The sequence below is a fragment of the Pan paniscus genome, chromosome 6 (assembly GCF_029289425.2).
Source record: "Pan paniscus chromosome 6, NHGRI_mPanPan1-v2.0_pri, whole genome shotgun sequence".
NCBI classification, from domain to species: domain Eukaryota; kingdom Metazoa; phylum Chordata; class Mammalia; order Primates; family Hominidae; genus Pan; species Pan paniscus.
The window spans coordinates 82,951,254-82,970,958 of NC_073255.2; the positions used below are offsets into that span (position 1 = coordinate 82,951,254).

Below are 19,705 nucleotides of genomic sequence, written 5' to 3' on the forward strand. Positions count from 1 at the left end.
TTTTACCACATATCCCTAGAGGGACCACTGTCACAATTCAGAAGAAGGCAGTGATGGTTTCCAGAAAGTGAAGAGCATTTCTGAGCCTTATTTTTAGTAAAGCTACTTAATAAAAAAACACACAATTTAACAATGGCATTTTAGGTTAAAGTATCAAATGAGGCTTACTTTTATGCACTTAAAAAGTTTCTATTTATGTGAATCTGGATAACCAGACACTTTGATTAAGTCAACTCAATTAGGTCTAAGTCCCTGATATGTCTCCTGGGTCTTATGTAGAAACCTCTCATTCTATGCCAGACATCAGAGGCAACATCAGAAAAAAACAGAAGTGAAATATTCTGTGACCACTGTAACACTGAAGAATAATGCTAAAAGACACTGCCTTCTAACTCTTCCAGGTTAGCAATATATATTTGTCTCTCAAGTAAGAGTTTCTCTTGATAAGAGTTTTTTGTATCAGAGAAAAGACAATATTGGAGCAAGGAATGAACCATTCATGAGCGCATACAGTAAACTCCTTCTATTTCTCTTCTTATTGATGCCAAATAACTGAATCTTGCTCATCCACATAAGAGTCTAAAATCAATGGAAGGTGAATACGGGACAATAGCAACCATAGCAATATAGTGCATTACAGAGGTCATACACACACATACACACACACACACACAGCTCTGATAAGAAAGATGGTATAGTGTAGTGGTCTACAAACTTTCCCTGTATGTCAAATCTGGTCCAACTCCAGCTTTCGTGTGGCTATCAAACTAAGAATGGTTTTTATATTTTTTAAATGTTGAAAAAAGTCAAAAGAAAAAAATATTTTATAAAATATGAGAATTACATAAAATTCAAATTTCAGTGTCTATAAATAAAAGCTTTATTGCTACAGACACACTTTTCTTGTTCATGCATTGTCTATGGCTTCTTTGACAGAAATCACAGGCACATGGTCCACAAAGCTTTACAGAAAAAGGATGCTGACCTCTGACTTACACCAATTCAGAAAATTGTTAAGAAAATGCTTGATAATCACAGGCATAAACCCCATAACATAAAGATTTTTGGTAAATGAATGTTGTCTTCACTGTGTGCGTGCACGTGTATGTGTGTGTAATTTAGAGAGTGTATTTAATACGGACCAGTAAGATTTTTTTACCTGGCTTGACACATCCCTAGTAAAGACTCATTAGACAGCATTTGTGATACAAATGTTGTCTTCCTTGCCTGTAGAATCTGAAAACTTTATAGATTTTCTTTGATTGAATTGCTATAATTTTTGGCCTGAAATTGACTCCCGGACTAAGGTTGATCCTCGGGCTTTACGATTATTTAATTGACAATGAGGTTTTCTGATTTCACTTTTCAGATCCTATTTCACTTATTGAATATAATGACCTTGAAGCGTTTCCTTCTAGTTTTCCCAAAAAGCTCATAATTTTAATATCCTACTACTTTAAGAATTAATTTGAGAAGACAGTCCTCATTTCAACATTTGGCAATAAGTATGTTTTCTAATATTTCACTTTAAAAATATAATGTTATGTAATCATTTTCAGACAGTTTTCCTTTCACTTACATTTGAAAAAACATTTGAAAATACATTTCAACAATCTGGTACTTTCATTTTTAAAAATTCAACTAATTGATTAATTGTGCCCTCTACTACTAAATGAGAAATGTTACTGAAGTTCATGATTAGATTAGGAGCTTTGGAAATGGAATTATGTAAATGCTTGCTTTTTTTTTTTCTACAGAAGACAGATTCCTTACTCTTCCAAAAAATTATCAAAATTTATTGTATAAATTCTTCCATTACTTTTAAAAATTCACCAATTTTAGTTATATCCATCACACTGAAGTTCCTATATGGCACTGCTGTTGTTGTTTTCCGAATAGTTTCTTCATTTGTTTACTAGTGTCCTTCTATTATGAACATCAAATTTCATAGCTTGGTGAAGAAGTTTCATGAGTTCCTTTTTGAATATGGTATAATAAAATATAAGGTCCTATGAATCTAAAAAAAGATTAGTATAATATAAAATGGGAGGAATAAAATTGGCTAATCAAGTACATCATTATTTACCAGTTTTGTCCCCCCCGGCTTGATAGCAGGCCTTTGTTATGGAGAAATCTCTAGGTATATTTCATGATGAGTAGTCTTCTTTTGCTGCTACAGGTAGAAGGGTATTTTCTTGAATCTGCGCTGTGAGAATCTGGGGTTAAGGAAGAAGGGGCTGGTTTTCCAGTGGTAAAATCTACAAAAGTGTGCCCTGCCAACACTGTGGCCTCCAATAGTTTCTCACTCTGAAGCTAGTTCACACTCGGACTCCAGCAAATTGTCAAAATTGCCATATAAATGTTTATACCAATTTATGGCACCAGAGACTTCTTCCACTTCAGGTTGACAAATCTTGGCTCTTACTGTCTGGATTCATACGTCTCCAGATTTAGGGTATTTTGCGCTTTGCAACCTCAAGTTTCTACGAGTTCAAGACAAGTTGTTGATTTTCAGTTTGATCATCTTTTTTTTGTTGTTGCTGTAAGCACAAGAGTGAGAACTTCCACACTCTTTACAGATCAGAGATGAAAATGAAAGTATCTTCCATTTTGGGGAAGGGAGTCAGGGGATAGATCTTTCTTTCTTAAAGCTCAAATATTGCCTATTGAAAATGGTCTTTCTAGCTAAAATACATGCCCTCCAAGATTTCTCTATATCACATTATTTGTATTGTTCTAATTAATGGGAGCACTCTGATCCCTAAGCTGATCCCTAAGCTATTGGGATCAAAATCATGAGTAGCATTTGGATCACAAAAGCCTAGAAAAGTCACTAACCAGAATTGGAATGTACATGATTGAAAAACAAATATTTATTGTGTAAAGCCACCATCACGCTTTAAAGAAGAAAATTTCTCTATGGTTAAGAGTATATGAACTATGCTTCTTGGTTAGAAGTACCAACCAGTTTTGGAGAGAATAGACTGCAATCAAATTCAAATGTATTATTGTTCTATGCTTTTTTACTTAAATAGTTGCCAATAATATAATAAGTTTTTACAAAATAAAGAAAACTGGGCAATGATTGACTTTTGTTTGAGGGATAATAGGAGAAAAACTAGACCTTATGGAAATTTGATCAACCTGAATTGCATATGATGGTCCTAGATTTGAGAAGCAGAGAAGAGAGAAGATAAGACAGCTTGTCTGAATATGGTTGAGCACTACCAATATCCTGCAGAGTCCATGTCTCTCTGCTCTCCATAGTTCTAACATAAGGTAAATTCAAGGCTTTTAAAATGTAGAAATGTGTTTGTTGGTAGGATGAATAATCAAAGATTAGCTGCACACCCCAGAAAACTATTCCTTCTCCCACAATTATGGAGGTAATCAAAGATTAATATTCCCTTCACAGAAAATGAAGATGGAAAGAACATGTTGGCATAAATCTTGTGTATAAACCAACAGGAGTTCAACAGACTTAAAAAGCAATTCAAAATAAAATACTTCTCAACTCTTGATTTACATTATATAGGCAGCCTAACTATAAACTTGACAGTTCTCTTATTATAAATGAACTCTCCTATGGTTCATTGAAACATTTTCCTACTTCTAAGCCTAAACCTCTTCATAAAAATAAATTAACATTTTGGTTTGCAATACTGTATTGTAGATCCTTTGCTTTAGAAGCAATATAGTATCTTTCATTATCCCTCAAACACTATAGACTACTAAATTTGTGTTTATTATACTTCATTTAATCATTAGTATAAGCCACAGCAGCCAAGAACCTCTATTTGGATTATTGGCAATTACCTGAAACACTGTAGATAGGATAACAGAAATAAGGCTTTCCGTTTATGACCCTTTTCAAATCAAAGTACCAGTGCTCATAGTCTGAGTCTTGTCACTTCGAAAGACAACATAGAAAATTAGAGTAAAATTATCAGTGTGCTGTGTTTTTTCACCACTTCTTTTGGGAAAAGTATTGATGACTAATATGGCACCATTGTTAGCAGCATGAATTTCAGAGTTAAATAGAACTTGAGTTGAATCTGTAACTTTGCTTCTTCCTAACTGATCTTGCACAAACCTTAACTTCTCTAAGCCTTTGTTCTCTTCTCCATAAAATAGAAATAGTATTTACCTCACAGAAATGTTTGTAGTACTGCAAATGATAATGTTATTAATGTGTTAGCATTGAGTCTAGATTATAGTAAGCATTCAAAATATGTTAACATTATTTTCATAATATTATTTTAGCCAGGAGCCCTAAAATTTGTAAATTTGATTATACTCCAGGGAAATTAACATAGAAAAAAATTTGATTATTGCCATTATTCAGGAAAAGTTACCTTATAGATTGATGCATTAAATTTTAGTCTCTGACATTCCATCATACTTTGTGTGTGTGTATGTACTTATGTTTGTCGTGCATGTACTTAGGTTTGTTGTGCATGTATGTGTGTTTTGGAATACCTTTTTTGGGGGGTGAAGATTATCAATACAAATTGCACATCTGATTATCTTATCATCTGGTGTTTTTTTTTATTCATCCAGAAATAAAATACCAATTTCTTGTTCTGGCACTTAGGACTCCCTCTATTCTGAGCTTCATACTCCACAGTAGGAGGGTTAGTGAAGAAAGTTTGGTACATTTCCTATTGCTGCATTTCATCCCAAGGCAATAATAAGAGCTCATATATATTTTTTCTTTTAGAACAGGAGTGAAAGTTTATTAAAAAGCTTTAAAGCAGTAAAGAAAGGAAGGAAGGGAAGGAAAGTACACTTGGAAGAAGGCCAAACCCAGTTTTCATATTTTATTTTTGCATTGAAAATCAGTCAGATTTACTTCAGCCTCAAAAGTGTGTTTATGTAAAATTATGTAAAATTAAATGAGCACTAGCAGCAAGCTGCACTTTTTTTTTCCCAAATGGGAAACAGGTTAAATATGTGTAGGAAGTCCTGGGCCATGCCCTCCAACTGCCCATGTGTGAAAACAACCAGGATCAACACAGCAAAAGCTCTGAGAGCTCAACGGCAATGTGGAATACTCTGAGGTTTCAAACTGGCCTCCAGGGCTGGGTGCGGTGGCTCATGCCTGTAATCCCAACACTGTGGGAGGCCGAGAGGGGAGGAACACTTGAGCCCAGGAGTTCAAGATCAGCCTGGGCAACAGAGTGAGACCTTGTCTCTACTAAATATAAAAAATTAGCTGGGCGTGGTAGTGTGTACCTCTGGTCCCAGCTATTCAAGAGGCTGAGGAGGAGGAGTGATTGAGTCTGGGAGGTTACAGCTGCAGTGAGCTATGACTGGGCCATTGCACTCCAGCCAGGGCAACAGAGCAAGACCCTGTCTCCAAACAACAACAAAAACAAAAACAAATTGGCCTCTCGGTTGCACAAAGGTGGGGGAGGCCAGAAGAGCTCTGCAAAAGCTTTGAAAACTAAATTGATCTTAGAACCAGAGCCCTGCTGGCCACAGAAAGTGCATCCTGAATCTAAACAGGTTGAGTGCCTGCTAATACAGAATATTTAAACAGGAACTAGAGTCTCATAACATAACACTCAAAGTGTCCAGGATAAAATTAAAACTTACTTCTCATACTAAGAACCAGAAAAATACGAACCCAGAAAAATTACTCCTCATACTAAAAACCAGAAAAAATCTGAATGAGGAAAGACAATTAACACTAAGATGACAAAGATGTTGGAATTATTGCATAGGGATTTTAGATGAGCTATCTTATAAATGGCCCAAGAAGTAATTATGAACACTCTCGAAACACACTGAAAAATATAACGTCTCATTGAAGATATACGGAAGAACTACATTGTAATTTTAGAACTAGAAATTACAATAACTAAGTAAAAAACTCAATGGGTGAACTCAATAGCAGAATGGAGATACAACAGAGAAAAAAATTAGTGACCTTGATGATAGAGCAGCAGAAATGATTCAATCTGTATCGTGACAATCTTGCCATAAGAAAAAAAATTACGTAGAAATAATCTCATTTGACCAACAGAGAGAAAACAAATAGAAAAAAAAATGAACAATGAGACAACAGCAAAAGCTCTAACATTCATGTCACTGAATTCCCAGAAGGAGAGGAAAAAGAGTGCAGTGCCCAAAAAACATCTGAAGAGGCCGGGCGCGGTGGCTCATGCCTGTAATCCCAGCACTTTGGGAAGCTGAGGCAGGAGGATCACTTGAGGTCAGGAGCTCAAGACCAGCCTGGTCAACATGGTGAAACCCCATCTCTACTAAAAATATAAAAATTAGCCAGGCATGGTGGTGTATGCCTGCAATCCCAGCTACTCGGGAGGCTGAGGCAGGAGAATCACTTGAACCAGGGAGGTGGAGGTTGCAGTGAGCTGAGATCACACCAGTGCATTCCAGCCTGGGCGATGGAGTGAGACTCTGTCTCAAAAAAAAAAAAAAAAAAAAAAAAAAAGAAGAAAAATCCAGAGAGATTTTTTTTTCAGAAGAAAAAGTATAAAAATTAAATTAAAAAAGAGAAATTTAAAAAAGCAGTAAGAGGGTAAATATCTAGGTGAATATAATCTCGAGTTTAAAAATTATATTTGATGGGTGAAAGCAAAACCATAACATTATCTCAGTGGTTCTCAATGAATGTAGAGGTGATATTCAAGACAACAATACCATAAAGAAGGGCAGAGGGGCCTAGAAAGCAGTAGAGTTTCTACATTCCACTTGAATTGGTAAAAGGTTGATACTAGCCAATGATCATAAGTATGTATAATATAATTCTACAGCCACCTATAAAATCCTATACAAAAATATATACTAAATGGCATACTGAATTGATTTAGCACGGCATATGACGTTAAATGGCATACTAAGAAATGTCTAAGTACCCCATAAAAAGGCAAGAAAAGGGAAACAGGTATAAAAAAACCCAGAGGGAACAAGTAGAAAATAGATAATAAAAACCCATCCAAAATTAAAAATAAATCTTCTAAACACAGCAATCAAAAAGGTTGTTGGAATCTGTTTTTTTAAAAATGACTCATGGCCAAGTGTGGTAGCTTATGCCTATAATCCCAGCACGTTAGGGGGCCGAGGCGGGGGGAATCACTTGAGCTCAGGAGTTTGAGACCAGCCTGGGCATGATAGCGAGACCCCATCTCTACAAAAAGAATAAGAAAAAAAAAAAAAATTAGCCAGGCATGGTGGCACATACCTATAGTCCCAGCTACTCGGGAGGCTGAGGTGAGAGAAACACTCAAGCCCAGGAGGTCAAGGCTGCAGTGGGCCGTGACTGCACCACTGCACTCCAGCCAACAGAGTAAGACGCTGTCTCAATAAATAAATAAATATCAATAGTCACATAAGATGGCAGAGTAGGAAGCTGTAGTGTAGAGATCAGTCCCTTCACTGAAGCAAACACTGAGCTAGAAAGAGTGATTGGAATCAGCTCTTTTGGAATTCTGAAACATGACCAGGAACTCCTAACAACCAGAGACATACATAAACAATGAAGAGAGAGGCTGCTGATCTTCATGAGTGAGTGGCATGTGCCAACCAGCCAACACTCCCCCATTCCTGAGCCTGAGTTCCCAAAGCAGCTGGCTGATGCCAGGGCGAGCAGCGGAACTCTGTCCTCCAAAACCGTGGGTTCTGCACCTTGGTGGGTCCAATGGGTCTCTGAGGACCAGCCCGGATGCTTGCCTTGGTTTATTTGGCCCTCTCAGCAACAGTGGCTTCCCCAGGGACATCCTTCAGAAGATTTTATTAAAGAGACAAAATCCTCCTCTGCCCCACCCCATTTAAAGCCACCTATTTAAGGAAATCGATGTTAGGTGGCTGGCTGACTGCAGAGATAATGAAACAAATTTCAGTGACCACACAAGCACAAGGAAGAAACGCTTTGCAAAAATAGTTTGGAAAAGTAACAAAAGGGGAGCTTCAGACCTCAACAAGCAAACCCAGCAATCCCAGGTGACTGAGAGAATCACATTTTGAGGGTCATTACATTGTAACACTTAAAATGCAACGTTCTCAACAAAAAACCACAAAATATACAAAGAAACAGGAAATAGGAAGCTTAGACCATTCACAGGAAAAAAACAGCAAAGAAAATCAGCAAACAATACAATAACTGAACACCATCATCGACCAATGGAACCTAACTGACATTTACAGGAGACTTCACACACCAACAGCAGGGTACACATTCTTTGCCCATGGAAGATTCAGCAAGATTTACCAGAACCTGGGTCATAAAACAAATGTTTTTCTGAGATGGAGTCTCTTTCTGTCGCCCAGGCTGGAGTGCAGAGGTGCAATCGGCTTACTGCAACCTCCGCCTCCTGGGTTCAAGCAATTTTCCTGCCTCAGCTTCCGAGTAGCTGGGATTACAGGCATGCACCACCACGCCTGGCTAATTTTTGTGTTTTTCAGACGGGGTTTTGCCATGTTGGTCAGGCTGGTCTCAAACTCCTGACCTCAGGTGATCTACCTGCCTCGGCCTCCCAAAGTGATGGGATTACAGGTGTGAGCCACCATGCCCGGCCAAAACAAATCTTAAGAAATATAAAATAACTGAAGTCATACAAAATATGTTCTGTGACTGTAAAATAATTAAACTAAATCAGTTTAAAAAAGAAACCAGAAAATCTCTAAACACATGGAATTTAAATACACTTCTAAATAATTCATGGGTCAAAGAGTGAGTCGCAAGGGAAACTGGAAAACATATTGAATTACGTAAAAGTGAAAATATAACATGTTGACTGGTATCAGCAAAAATGGCAGAGTAGGTATCTCCAAGTCCCCATCCCCCCACAGAAACATTGATAAACCAAGCAAAACTGTCTGAATCAACTTCATGAGAACTGTAGAAAAATAATCAAAGGTTTACAATAACCAGATCATCTGATGTGGCTCTTTGTCCCCAAGCACATCTCATCCTGAATTGTAATCCCCAGGGGTCAAGGAGGGACCTGGTGGAAGGTGACTGGATCACGGGCGCGGTTCGCCCTATGCTGTTCTCGTGATAGTGAGGGAGTTCTCACGAGATCTGATGGTTTTTAAGTGGCAGTTTCCCCTGCACTCTCCCCTCTCTCCTGCCAGCCAGTGAAGAGGGTATTTGCTTCTTGTTAGCTTTCCACCATGATTGTAAGTCTCCTGAGGCCTCCCCAGCCAAGTGGAACTGTGAGTCAATTAAACCTCCTTTCTTTATAAATTACCCAGGCTCAGGCAGTTCTTTCCAGCAGTGTGAAAACTGACTAATACTCCAAATGAACACTGAATCAAGAAAAAAGCAACTTCAAAATGGTAGGAAAACTGGGTTATTTTACTTGCCCTTGCCCCACAACCTTCCATGGTTCAGTGGGAACCTTGAAGATGGCAGCCCACATTCCCAGCGTGGTTTCTGGTATTGAAGGCAGCAGAGCAGACCTTATTCTCAAAGCATTGTGTTTTCCTGTTCTCAGCTGCCTGAGGGCTGCCAAAAGAACTGATACAGGGCAGCTGCCTTTGTTTCACCTAACCCAGAACTCACACAGGGCAGAAAAGTGGCTACACAGAGGGTATTCCTTGAAAACACTGTAAATCAAATGCATACCCTGCTGATGCCTAGGCAAAAGATTACAGTTGAGGCAAACTATAGGTGTGCTGACAGCATGGCAGAAGAAGCTGTGGAGAGTTTCTATGGGAAATTTGGGTACTGAAATTCGGACCTGCCCATGTGTACTATGGAATTTCAGTAGCCATGCACATGCTGAGTGCAGAGCACATTCTCAGAATAGACCTGAGAAAGGATGCTGAGCTTTCATCTGTGGTTCCTCTCCATCCTCCCTGCAGGCAGGGAGTAAAGCCTAGGGCAAAGCTGTACACAGACTGGGCCGGGTGCGGTGACTCACGCCTGTAATCCCAGCACTTTGGGAGGCTGAGGCGGGTAGATCACTTGAGGCCAGGAGTTTGAGACCAGCCTGGCCAACATAGTGAAACCCCGTCTCTACTAAAAAATACAAAAGTAAGCCGGGTGTGGTGGAAAATTAGCCAGGCGTGGTGGCACAAGCCTGTAATCCCTGCTACTCAGGATGCTGAGGTAGAGAATCACTTGAACCTGGGAGGCAGAGGCTGCAGTGAGCCAAGATCGTGCCATTGTACTTCAGCCTAGGTGACAGGGCAAGACTCCATCTCAAAAAAATAAATAAAAAGTTGTACACAGACTGGCTAAGCCCTGAAGGACTGCTCCAGTGCCCCAGCACAGTGGCAATCCACAAAGACGGAAAGAGCTGGGTTTTTCTTTTTTTTTTTTTTTACCTTTGGCTTCTGGCATTCAAGGAAATCTCTGTTAAAACACTAGTTGAACACAAGCTAACAGCAGAGAGACTTTCAGAGACCGCACATGTAAAAGAAGACACACTTTGCAAAAATGTTTAGAAAGTCACTGAACAAACAGCTACAGCCCACAGCAAAAGCAAACCCAGGGGTGGTGGGGAGGATAAAATAATTTCCAGTTACCCCATTATAATACTCAAAATGTCTGATTTCCTTTTTTGAGACGGAGTCTTCGCTCTGTCATCCAGACTGGAGGGCAGTGGTGCGATCTCGGCTCACTGCAACCTCCACCTCCCTGGTTCAAGCAATTCCCCTGCCTCAACCTCCTGAGTAGCTGGGATTATAGGCGCATGCTACCATGTCTGACTGTTTTTGGATTTTTAGTAGAGATGGGATTTCACCATGTGGGCCAGACTGGTCTTGAACTTCTGACCTCAGGCAATCTGCCCACCTTGGCCTCCCAAAAGTGCTGGGATTACAGGCGTGAGGCACCACGCCTGGACTCTTTTTTTCTTTTTAATTTTACTTTTTCTTTTTTGGGGGAAAAGGGATTAGAGGTGTGAGTCACTGTGCCTGACTCCAATTTTCAAAAAAAAATTACAAACCATGCAGTGACATTAAGAGAGTACAGCCCATTCACAAAAGAAACAAATTGTCTTTAAGGAAGCACAGACATTGAAAGTACTAGACAAAGACTTTAAATCAGCTGTCTGAAATCTGCTCAAAAAGCTATAAGAAACGATGAATAAAGAGTTAAAGGATACAAGGAGAACAATGTCTCAACAAATGCAGAACATCAATAAAGAAATAGAAAATATTATAGACAGGTGAGGGGCAGTGGCTCATGCCTGTAATTCCAGCACTTTGGGAGGCTGAGGCGGGCAGATCACCTGGGGCCAGGATTTCAAGACCAGCCTCAGCAACATGGCGAAACCCCCTCTCTACAAAAAATGCAAACAATCAGCCAAGTGTGGTGGCATGCGCCTGTAGTCCCAGCCACTTGGGAGGCTGAGGTAGGAGAATTGCCTGAGCATGAGAAGTCAAGGCTGCAGTGAGCCAAGATTGCACCACTGCACTCCAGCCTGGGTGACAGAGTGAGACCCTGTCTCAAAAAAAGAATTTATTATAGACAAACTAAAGCTTAGAGAAAAAAAGAAAGGAAAAAAATAGAAATTATTGAAAGGAATCAAAGTCTGAAGCTGAAAAGTATACAAAAATTAGCCAGGCATGGTGGCCGGCACCTGTAATCCCAGCTACTCGAGAGGCTGAGACAGGAGAATTGTTTGAACCCAGGAGACAGAGGTTACAGTGAGCCAAGATCGCACCATTGCACTCCAGCCTGGGTGACAAGAACGAAACTCCATCTCAAAAAAAAAAAAAAAGAAAAGTATAGAAATGGAAATGAAAAATTCACCAGACTATTTCAAATTCATTAGAGCAGATGGAAGAGAGAGTCATTGAACACATGAAGACAGGTAGATGAAACTATCCTGTCTACAGTTCTTTTTTTTTTTTTGGATGGAGTTTCACTCTTGTTGCCTAAGCTGGGGTGCAATGGCGTGATCTCGGCTCATTGAAACCTCTGCCTACCGGGTTCAAGCAATTCTCCTGCCTCAGCCTCCCAAGTAGCTGGGATTACAGGCATGCGCCACCATGCCCGGCTATTTTTGTATTTTTAGTAGAGATTGGGGTTTCACCATGTTGGCCAGACTGGTCTTGAACTCCTGACCTCAGGTGATCTGCTCGCCTTGGCCTCCCAAAGTGCTGGGATTATAAGCGTGAGCCACTGTGCCCAGCCTGAATTGTAACACTTTAAAATGGTATGTGGACTGGGTGTGGTGGCTCATGCCTGTAATCCCAGCACCTTGGGAGGCTGAGGTAGGAGGATCGCTTGAGACCAGGAGTTCAAGACCAGTCTGGCAACACAGTGAGATCCCATCTCTACAAAAAAAAATTAAAAAGTAGCCTGAGTTGGGCCTGGCACAGTGGCTCACACCTGTAATCCCAGCACTTTGGGAGGCTGAGGCGGGTGGATCATGAGGTCAGGAGTTCGAGACCAGCCTGGCCAAGATGGTGAAACCCCGTCTCTACTGAAAAGACAAAAATTAGCCGGGCATGGTGGCAGGCACTTGTAATCCCAGCTACTCTGGAGGCTGAGGCAGGAGAGTCGCTTGTACCTGGGAGGTGGAGGTTGCAGTGAGCCAAGATTGTGCCACTGCACTCCAGCCTGGGCCACAGAGCAAGACTCCATCTCAAAAAAAAAAAAAAAAAAATTAGCCTGAGTCCTAGCTACTCAGGATGAGGTGGGAGGATTGCTTGAGCCCAGGAATTCAAGGCTGCAGAGAGCTATAATCACACCACTGCACTCCAGCACAGGCAACAGAGTGACACCCTGTCTCAAAAAAAAAAAAAAAAAAAAAAGGTATGTGACTTTCACCTCAATTAAAAAAAATAAAACATATAAAAACCTGTCAGCTGGGCATGGTGGTGCATACTTGTAGTCCCAAGTATTTGAGAGACTGTGGTGGGAGGATTCCTGGAGCCCAGGATTTTGAGGCTTCAATGAGCTATGATTGCACCACTGCAGTCTGACCTGGGCAACAAAGGGAGATGCCATCTCTTAAAAAAAAAACGCCAAATCCTGTGAGATGCAGCCAAAGTAAACTTTAGGTAAATTCATAGCCCTAAATGCTTAGAGAAGAAGCAATAAAAAAAAAAAAATCGTAAGAATCTGAGCTTCCATTTTAAGAAACTAGAAAAAGAAGAGCAAAATAACCACAAAACAAGCAGAAAGAAGGAAATAGAATTAATATAAAAGCAGGCTGGGAGGGGTGGCTCACACCTCTAGTCCCAACACTTTGGGAGGCTGAGGTGGGCAGATCTCTTAAGGCCAGGAGTTCAACACCAGCCTGGCCAACATGGTAAAACTCCATCTCTACTAAAAATACAAAAATTAGCCAGGCGTGATTGCATGTGCCTGTAATCCTAGCTACTCCCAAGCTGAGGTAGGAGAATTGCTTGAACCCAGGAGGTGGAGGTTGCAGTGAGCCAAGATTGTGCCACTGCACTCCAGCCTGGGTGACAGAGCAAGACTCCATCTCAAAAAATAAAAATTAAAAAAAAAAAAATGTAAGAGTAGAAATCAGTGAAGTTAAAATAGAAACATTTAAAAAATCAATTAAACCAAATGTTGGCTCTTCGAAAAGATCAATTAAAAATAAGAAATCCCTAGCCAGACTAATCAAAGAAAAAAAAAAAGCAAGGAGAGAGGATGCAAATGACCAGCATCAGGAATAAAAGGGAGGCTATTAGCACAGACCCTGCATGCATCAAAATGAGATTAAATATTACAAACAAATCTAGGCACCCAGCTCTCACCCTCATTTTTTATAAGTGGGAAAAAGACCCAGAGATCAAATGACTCACTCAAAATGACAGTCAATGACAGAGCAGGGCCTGGGGCCTTAGGACTGATTATCCAAATGCCATCAGAGAACGAGCTAAATCAGAAGCACCTAGTGAGCTTTTAAAAAATAATTCTCCAGGGCACAACCCCTGAGATTCTGATTCAGTAGGTTTTGGAGTGATGCCTAATATTCTGAAAATGCCAAAAGCTCAACAGATGGTTCTCTTGCTTGGCCAGTTTTAGAAAATGCTGTGTCCCATATTACCACCTTCACTCATATGACGACTGTAGAGAAAATCATAAAAATCTGGTGCTCAAGTATGTTTAAATTTAATGTAAAGCACCGGGCGTGGTGGCTCACGCCTGTAATCCCAGCACTTTGGGAGGCTGAGGTGGGTGGATCACGAGGTCAGGAGATTGAGACCATCCTGGCTAACACAGTGAAACCCCATCACTACTAAAAATACAAAAAAATTAGCCGGGTGTGGTGGCACATGCCTGTAGTCCCAGCTACTTGGGAGGCTGAGGCAGGAGAATGGTGTGAACCCTGGAGGCGGAGCTTGCAGTGAGCCGACAGTGCACCACTGCACTCCAGCCTGGGCGACAGAGCGAGATTCTGTCTCAAAAAAAAAAAAAAAGTAATATAAAGCAGGCGGAATAAATCCTGTGATGGTGACCGGGTGAATGCTCTTGAGAGAAATCATGATCTGGAATACCCGTCTCCGACATTTCCCATGGCAGTTAACATTTTTCCACTTTATTCAAATACACATTTATTTGTCAAATATTTGCTGGGTACCACTCTGTGCTAGGTATTGGGGATACAGTCATTTGCATCACAAAGTCCCTGCTCAGTGTAATAAGCACTCATTGAGCACCTACCTATGTGTAAGTGTGCTAGGGGGTATCAGAAACACACAAAATAGGCTGGGCACTGTGGCTCATGCCTGTAATCCCAGCACTATGGGAGGCCAAGGTGGGCAGATCACCTGGGGTCAGGAGTTTGAGACCAGCCTGACCAACATGATGAAACCCCATCTCTACTAAAAATACAAAAAAATTAGCCAGGTGTAGTGGTGGGTGCCTATAATCCCCAGCTACTCAGGGGCTGAGGCCGGAGAATTGCTTGAACTGAGGAGGCAGAAGTTGCAGTGAGCTGAGACGGCACAACTGCACCCCAACCTGGGCAACAGAGACTCTGTCTAAAAAAAAAAAAAAAAAAGACAAGAAAAGACAAGAAAAGAAAAAGAAACGCAAAAACACAAAATAAAACTCAGCCTCTCCTCTCAAAGAACTCACCCTCTCCAGTTGGAGACAAACTATACAACGCCTTCCCAGGTATCTCATCCCGTTTCTTAAGTCCAAATTCTGTTTCCACATTGAAGACTCCAGCTTTTTTTTTTTTTTTTTTTTTTTGAGACAGTCTCACTCTGTCACCCAGGCTGGAGTGCAGTGGTGTAATCTCGGCTCACTGCAACCTCTACCTCCCAGGTTCAAGTGATTCTCCTGCCTCAGCCTCCTGAGTACCTGGGATTACATGCGCCCACCACCACACCTGGCTAATTTTTTGTATTTTTAGTAGAGACAGGATTTCGCCATGTTGGCCAGGCTGGGCTCAAACTCCCGACCTCAGGTGATCCACCCACCTTGGCCTCCCAAAGTGTTGGGATTACAGGCGTGAGCCAACATGCCTGACTGACTCCAGCATTTTTATCTTCATCTCCATCTCATCCCTAAATTCAAAACCAACATATGCAACTGCCTACTTGATGTTTCCATTTGGATATCTAACTAACACCTCAAACTTAACATGTGCAAAGCCAGGTGCAGTGGGTCATGCCTATAATCCCAACACTTTGGGAGGTCAAGATGGGAGGATCGCTTGAGCCCAGGAGTTTGAGACCAGCCTGGGCAACTTAGTGAGACCCAATCTGTCTATTTATTTTTAAAACATTAAAAATTGTTTTTAAAGAAAAAAATAAACCTAACACGTGCAAGACCAAATTCCCAATTTCGCACTCTCCCACCAAACTGGTTTCTCCCACAGTCTTTGCCAACTCAATAAATAACAACTCCATTCTTAAAGTTCACGTAACAAAAATCCTGGAGTCATCCTTGACTCCTCTCTTTCTCTTACACACTGCATGCAAAGCATCTGCAAATCTTTCGGGTCTACTTTCTTTTTTTTTTTTCCTAGACAGGGTCTTGCTCTGTTGCCCAGGCTGGAGTGCAGTGGCGTGATCACAGCTCACTGCAGCCGTGACTTCCCAGGCTAAAGCGATTCTCTCACCTCAGCCTCCCAAGTCCCTGGGACTACAGGCATGCACTACCAAACCCAGCTAATTTTTTATTTTTTTAGAGACAGGGTCTTGCTATGTTTCCCAGGCTAGCCTTGATCTCCTGGGCTCAAGTGATCCTCCTGCCTTGGCCTCCCAAAGTGCTCAAATTACAGGCCTGAGCCACCACACCTGGCCAGGTCTACTTTCAAAATACATCCTGCATGTGACCACTTCTATCTGCAGCTGCCTCTCTCATCCATACCTCTGGCTTGTTTTGCCTGGAGTGCTGCCTTATAACCAGGACCCCTGTTTTGACCAGAGTTCTCCTATGAACTGTTCTCAACAGAGAGGCCAGAGAGATCTTTTTAAAAACACTAAGTTGAATCTCATTAGTCCTCTGTTCTGACAAGCAGTACAGATGCCACACACCTGGCTTTCTTCTCTGACCCCGGGGGTACCTCAAGTGGGCTCCAAGGAAGGGGACAGGTGCCTCTAAGGTGCCCCACTTGCCGGCCTCCCTCCTTACCCACCTTGGAGCTGGGCGTCTTCGCGAAGCTGAGGGCCTCGGTAGTGAGGGAGAAGTAGAGCTTCTTGAAGGAGGAGGACATGAAGGGGCCCTTGCCCTTGGTCCTGTGGATGAAGAGTGGCCCCTCCTTCACAGGTGGCGCCTGCAAACTCAGCGTCCGCTGCAGGTCCAGCTCTGCCAGGCCAGGGAGGGAGAGGAAGAGAGAGCCCAGTGAATGAGGGCGGGACTGGGGGGGGGGGCGGAGCAGTGGGCGGGGCCGTGGGGCTCAAGGGCTGAGCAAATCTGAACAGCAGGCAGTGGACGTAGTCATGGGGCTCAAGGGCGGAGCAAACATCAACAGCTGGTGGTGAGCGGGGTGACAGGTGGACTGAGGAAGGCAGGGCCATGGGCTTGGAGGCGGGACACGCGTCAGTAGCAGGTGGCGGCGGGGCCATGGAGCTCAAGGATGGAGCAAATGCCAACAGGCACAGATGATGGGGGGTGAGGCCATGGGTCTACGGGTGGGGCAAACGTCAACAGCAGGCAGTGGGCAGGGTCACAGGAAGCACAAACAGTGGTGCGTGGGTCTATGGCCTGGGGGCCTGGCAAATGTCAACAGCAGGCGGTGGGTGGGGCCACGAGAGGAACAAACAGCGGTGGGTGGGGCCGTGGGGCTCAAGGGCGAGCAAACGTCAGCAGTAGGCTGTGGGCGGGTCTGTGCAGGGCGGCGCTCACCGTCCTTCTCCTCGATGTCCACGAGCTTGGTGATGAAGTCCTTCAGCTGCGCCACGCCCTGGCGCACGGTGGGCTGCAGCGGCTCCATCCAAGCCTCCTTGGCCCTGGAAGCCGGCGTGTCCATGTTGCCCACGTTCTGGACTGCCTGGAGGTGACAGCAGGAAGGACCAGGTTCTGCTAGGTTAGGGGCCTAGCCACTGCACCCCCTCCCACCCCCCCTCCCCAAGTCTTTGCTACTCAGCTGTAGCGATGGAGGCAGAGGCGACAGAGGCCATGCCCACGGGCCCCCTCCAGCCCCACTAGGGATCAGGGAGGAGAGGATCATGAAGTTTGATGCCTTATGATAACTGAGACCACTTGGGCCTTCCTCTGTAGGTTTAGCTGACGCTGCTGCACTGGATACCCCACCCCGGTGCCGGGCACATAGGTGCAGCCTGAGAGTAAGCAGACCCGGGTTGGAAGGTCCCGCGATTCACCACCGACAGGATGGGAGGCCTTGGCAACCCCCGACCCCTCGCAGGCCTGTTCCTTTATCCATGAGATGGAGCTCGGACAAGGTGGCCACAGGAAGGCTTTGCAAACTGTGAAGTGCAGTGCCTACGTGAGCGTGCCAGTGGCTTCGCCGGAGCCGGTAGGGAACACTCTGCAGTCCAGGCCAGGGCCCCGGTAGGACACCCAGCTGTGCATCCCGCCCGTGGCCGCAAGGCCCGCACCTTGGCCAACAGGAGCGGGGTGCGGCTGGTGCGGGCGTCCGCGTGGCGCTCCCGCAGGTGGAAGAGCTTGGGCGACACGATGGCGGGAGAGAAGAAGCGCAGGCACAGGAAGCTGGTGACGGCGATGAACGGTACATTCTGGAGGGGTGCGGAAGAGTGCGGGCTGGAGTCCCCCAGACCAGGGCTCCTGGCAGCCCCCTCCCCTTAGGCTCCGTCCCTGACCCTCGCCGGGACACAGCCTCCCTGGTCCTCCCCAGCGCTCCCTGGTTCCCCACCGCTCTTCGCCCCTCGCCCCAGCCCAGTCCAACCCGGCCCAGCCTAGCCCAGCGGGTGGAGGGCGCACCTCGTGCTGGGCGCCGGGGAAGCGCTCGCGCACGCGCCGGAAGAGCTGGCGGAAGGTGGCGCGCACCACGGCGGGGCACGCGCGAACCGAGCGGCTGAGCGCGCTCAGCAGGGCCCCCAGGTGGGCGCGCAGCGTCTGCGCGCTCTGCTCCAGCACCTCGGCCTCGGTCTGCGGGCGGTGCAGCCCGGAGCACCTGCGTGGAAAGGGGCGGGTTGGCAGAGGAGGTCGCGGTCAGCGCCAGGGCCACGACAGGAACAGTGGCTCTCACAGCAGCCAGGACACGGACACAGGGGACAATACACGGGAGGGCAGAAGCACAAACACATGCTGACAGGGCCTGATCCCAACCCGCTGCCGCTGCGCCCCGCACCGCCCTGGAGTTACCCCCGGCCTCACCCTACATCCTTAACTTCCACTTTGCTGGGGTCCAGCTCCACGTACTTCTTCTCCTCAAACACCTTGTTGATGATGGGGACCAGGACGCCGTGCAGGTACTGCATCCCGGCCACCTGGGGACCACCGCAGGTCACACTGATCCTGTCTCCCCCAGTCCCACTCCAGCTGCCCACCTTCTCCCGGCAGCCGCCCTTGCACCGTTTGCCTGCCCTATCCGCCCAGGAGGGGGCCAGGTACACATGCAGGGCAAACTGTTTATTCATGAATGAATGAATGAGTGAGTGAATGAGTGACTAGAATTCTTAGCCCTTGTAATCCTAGCACTTTGGGAGGCCAAGGCAGGAGGATCACTTGAGGCCAGGAGTTTGAGGCCAGCCTGGGCAACATAGTGAGACTGTCTCTAACTTAAATTTTAATCACACACACATTCTTTTTGGGGGGGGTGCGGGGCACGGAGTCTAGCACGGGGCCCAGGCTAGAGTGCAGTGGCGTGAGCTCACTACAACCTCTGGCTCCTGGTTCAAGTGAGTCTCCTGCCTCAGCCTCCCCAGTAGCTGGGATTACAGGTGCCCACCACCATGCCAGGCTAATTTTTGTATTTTTAGTAGAGATGGGGTTTCGCCATGTTGGCCAGGCTGGTCTCCAACTCCTGACCTTAAGTGATCCGCCCGCCTCAGCCTCCCAAAGTGCTGGAACTACAGGCATGAGCCACTATGCCCAGCCCACGTTCTTAACCTTAAAGGGCTCTGAATATGGAGATAAAACACTGGAGTCGAAGTCCCAGCCCCCTCTGTCACTCTCTCTGAAGCTCAGTGTTGTCATTTGCAAGATGAGGACAATATAGCATGCAACAGAAAAGACTCCATGGACTTTGAGGCCAGAGAGTTGCTCCGGAACAGGGTGTTGGTCTCACCTACAAACAGAGGTCCCAGTGGGTAGGGGGCTGGGACAAAGCTTTTGGGGGAGGGGGAGGACAGAGGACCTTGGGGCTGGGGGATCTAAGCTGGCCCCTCA

The 19,705-nt window shown here is 44.6% G+C and overlaps 1 protein-coding gene across 10 annotated transcripts in view; it reads right to left on the bottom strand.

Moving 5' to 3' along the window:
* The window catches only part of LOC134730681 (ras GTPase-activating protein 4-like), a 102,123-nt gene that overhangs the window by 70,869 nt on the left and 11,549 nt on the right, over positions 1-19,705 (bottom strand). For 6 of the 10 annotated variants that reach the window (XR_010112598.1, XR_010112597.1, XR_010112599.1 and 3 more), the window contains 4 exons: positions 18,296-18,488; positions 17,953-18,090; positions 17,240-17,384; positions 16,530-16,699 (listed from right to left, as the gene is read on the bottom strand). Coding sequence is in view for 5 of the 10 variants with exons in the window: in XM_063605795.1 (XP_063461865.1) it covers positions 16,530-16,699; positions 17,240-17,384; positions 17,953-18,090; positions 18,296-18,488 (646 nt within the window). In the remaining 5 variants the exon portion in view is untranslated. Of the gene's footprint in view, positions 1-16,529; positions 16,700-17,239; positions 17,385-17,952; positions 18,091-18,295; positions 18,489-18,691; positions 19,605-19,705 lie in introns of those variants that run through there. The other 4 variants (XM_063605799.1, XR_010112600.1, XR_010112601.1 and 1 more) reach the window with 4 other exon arrangements.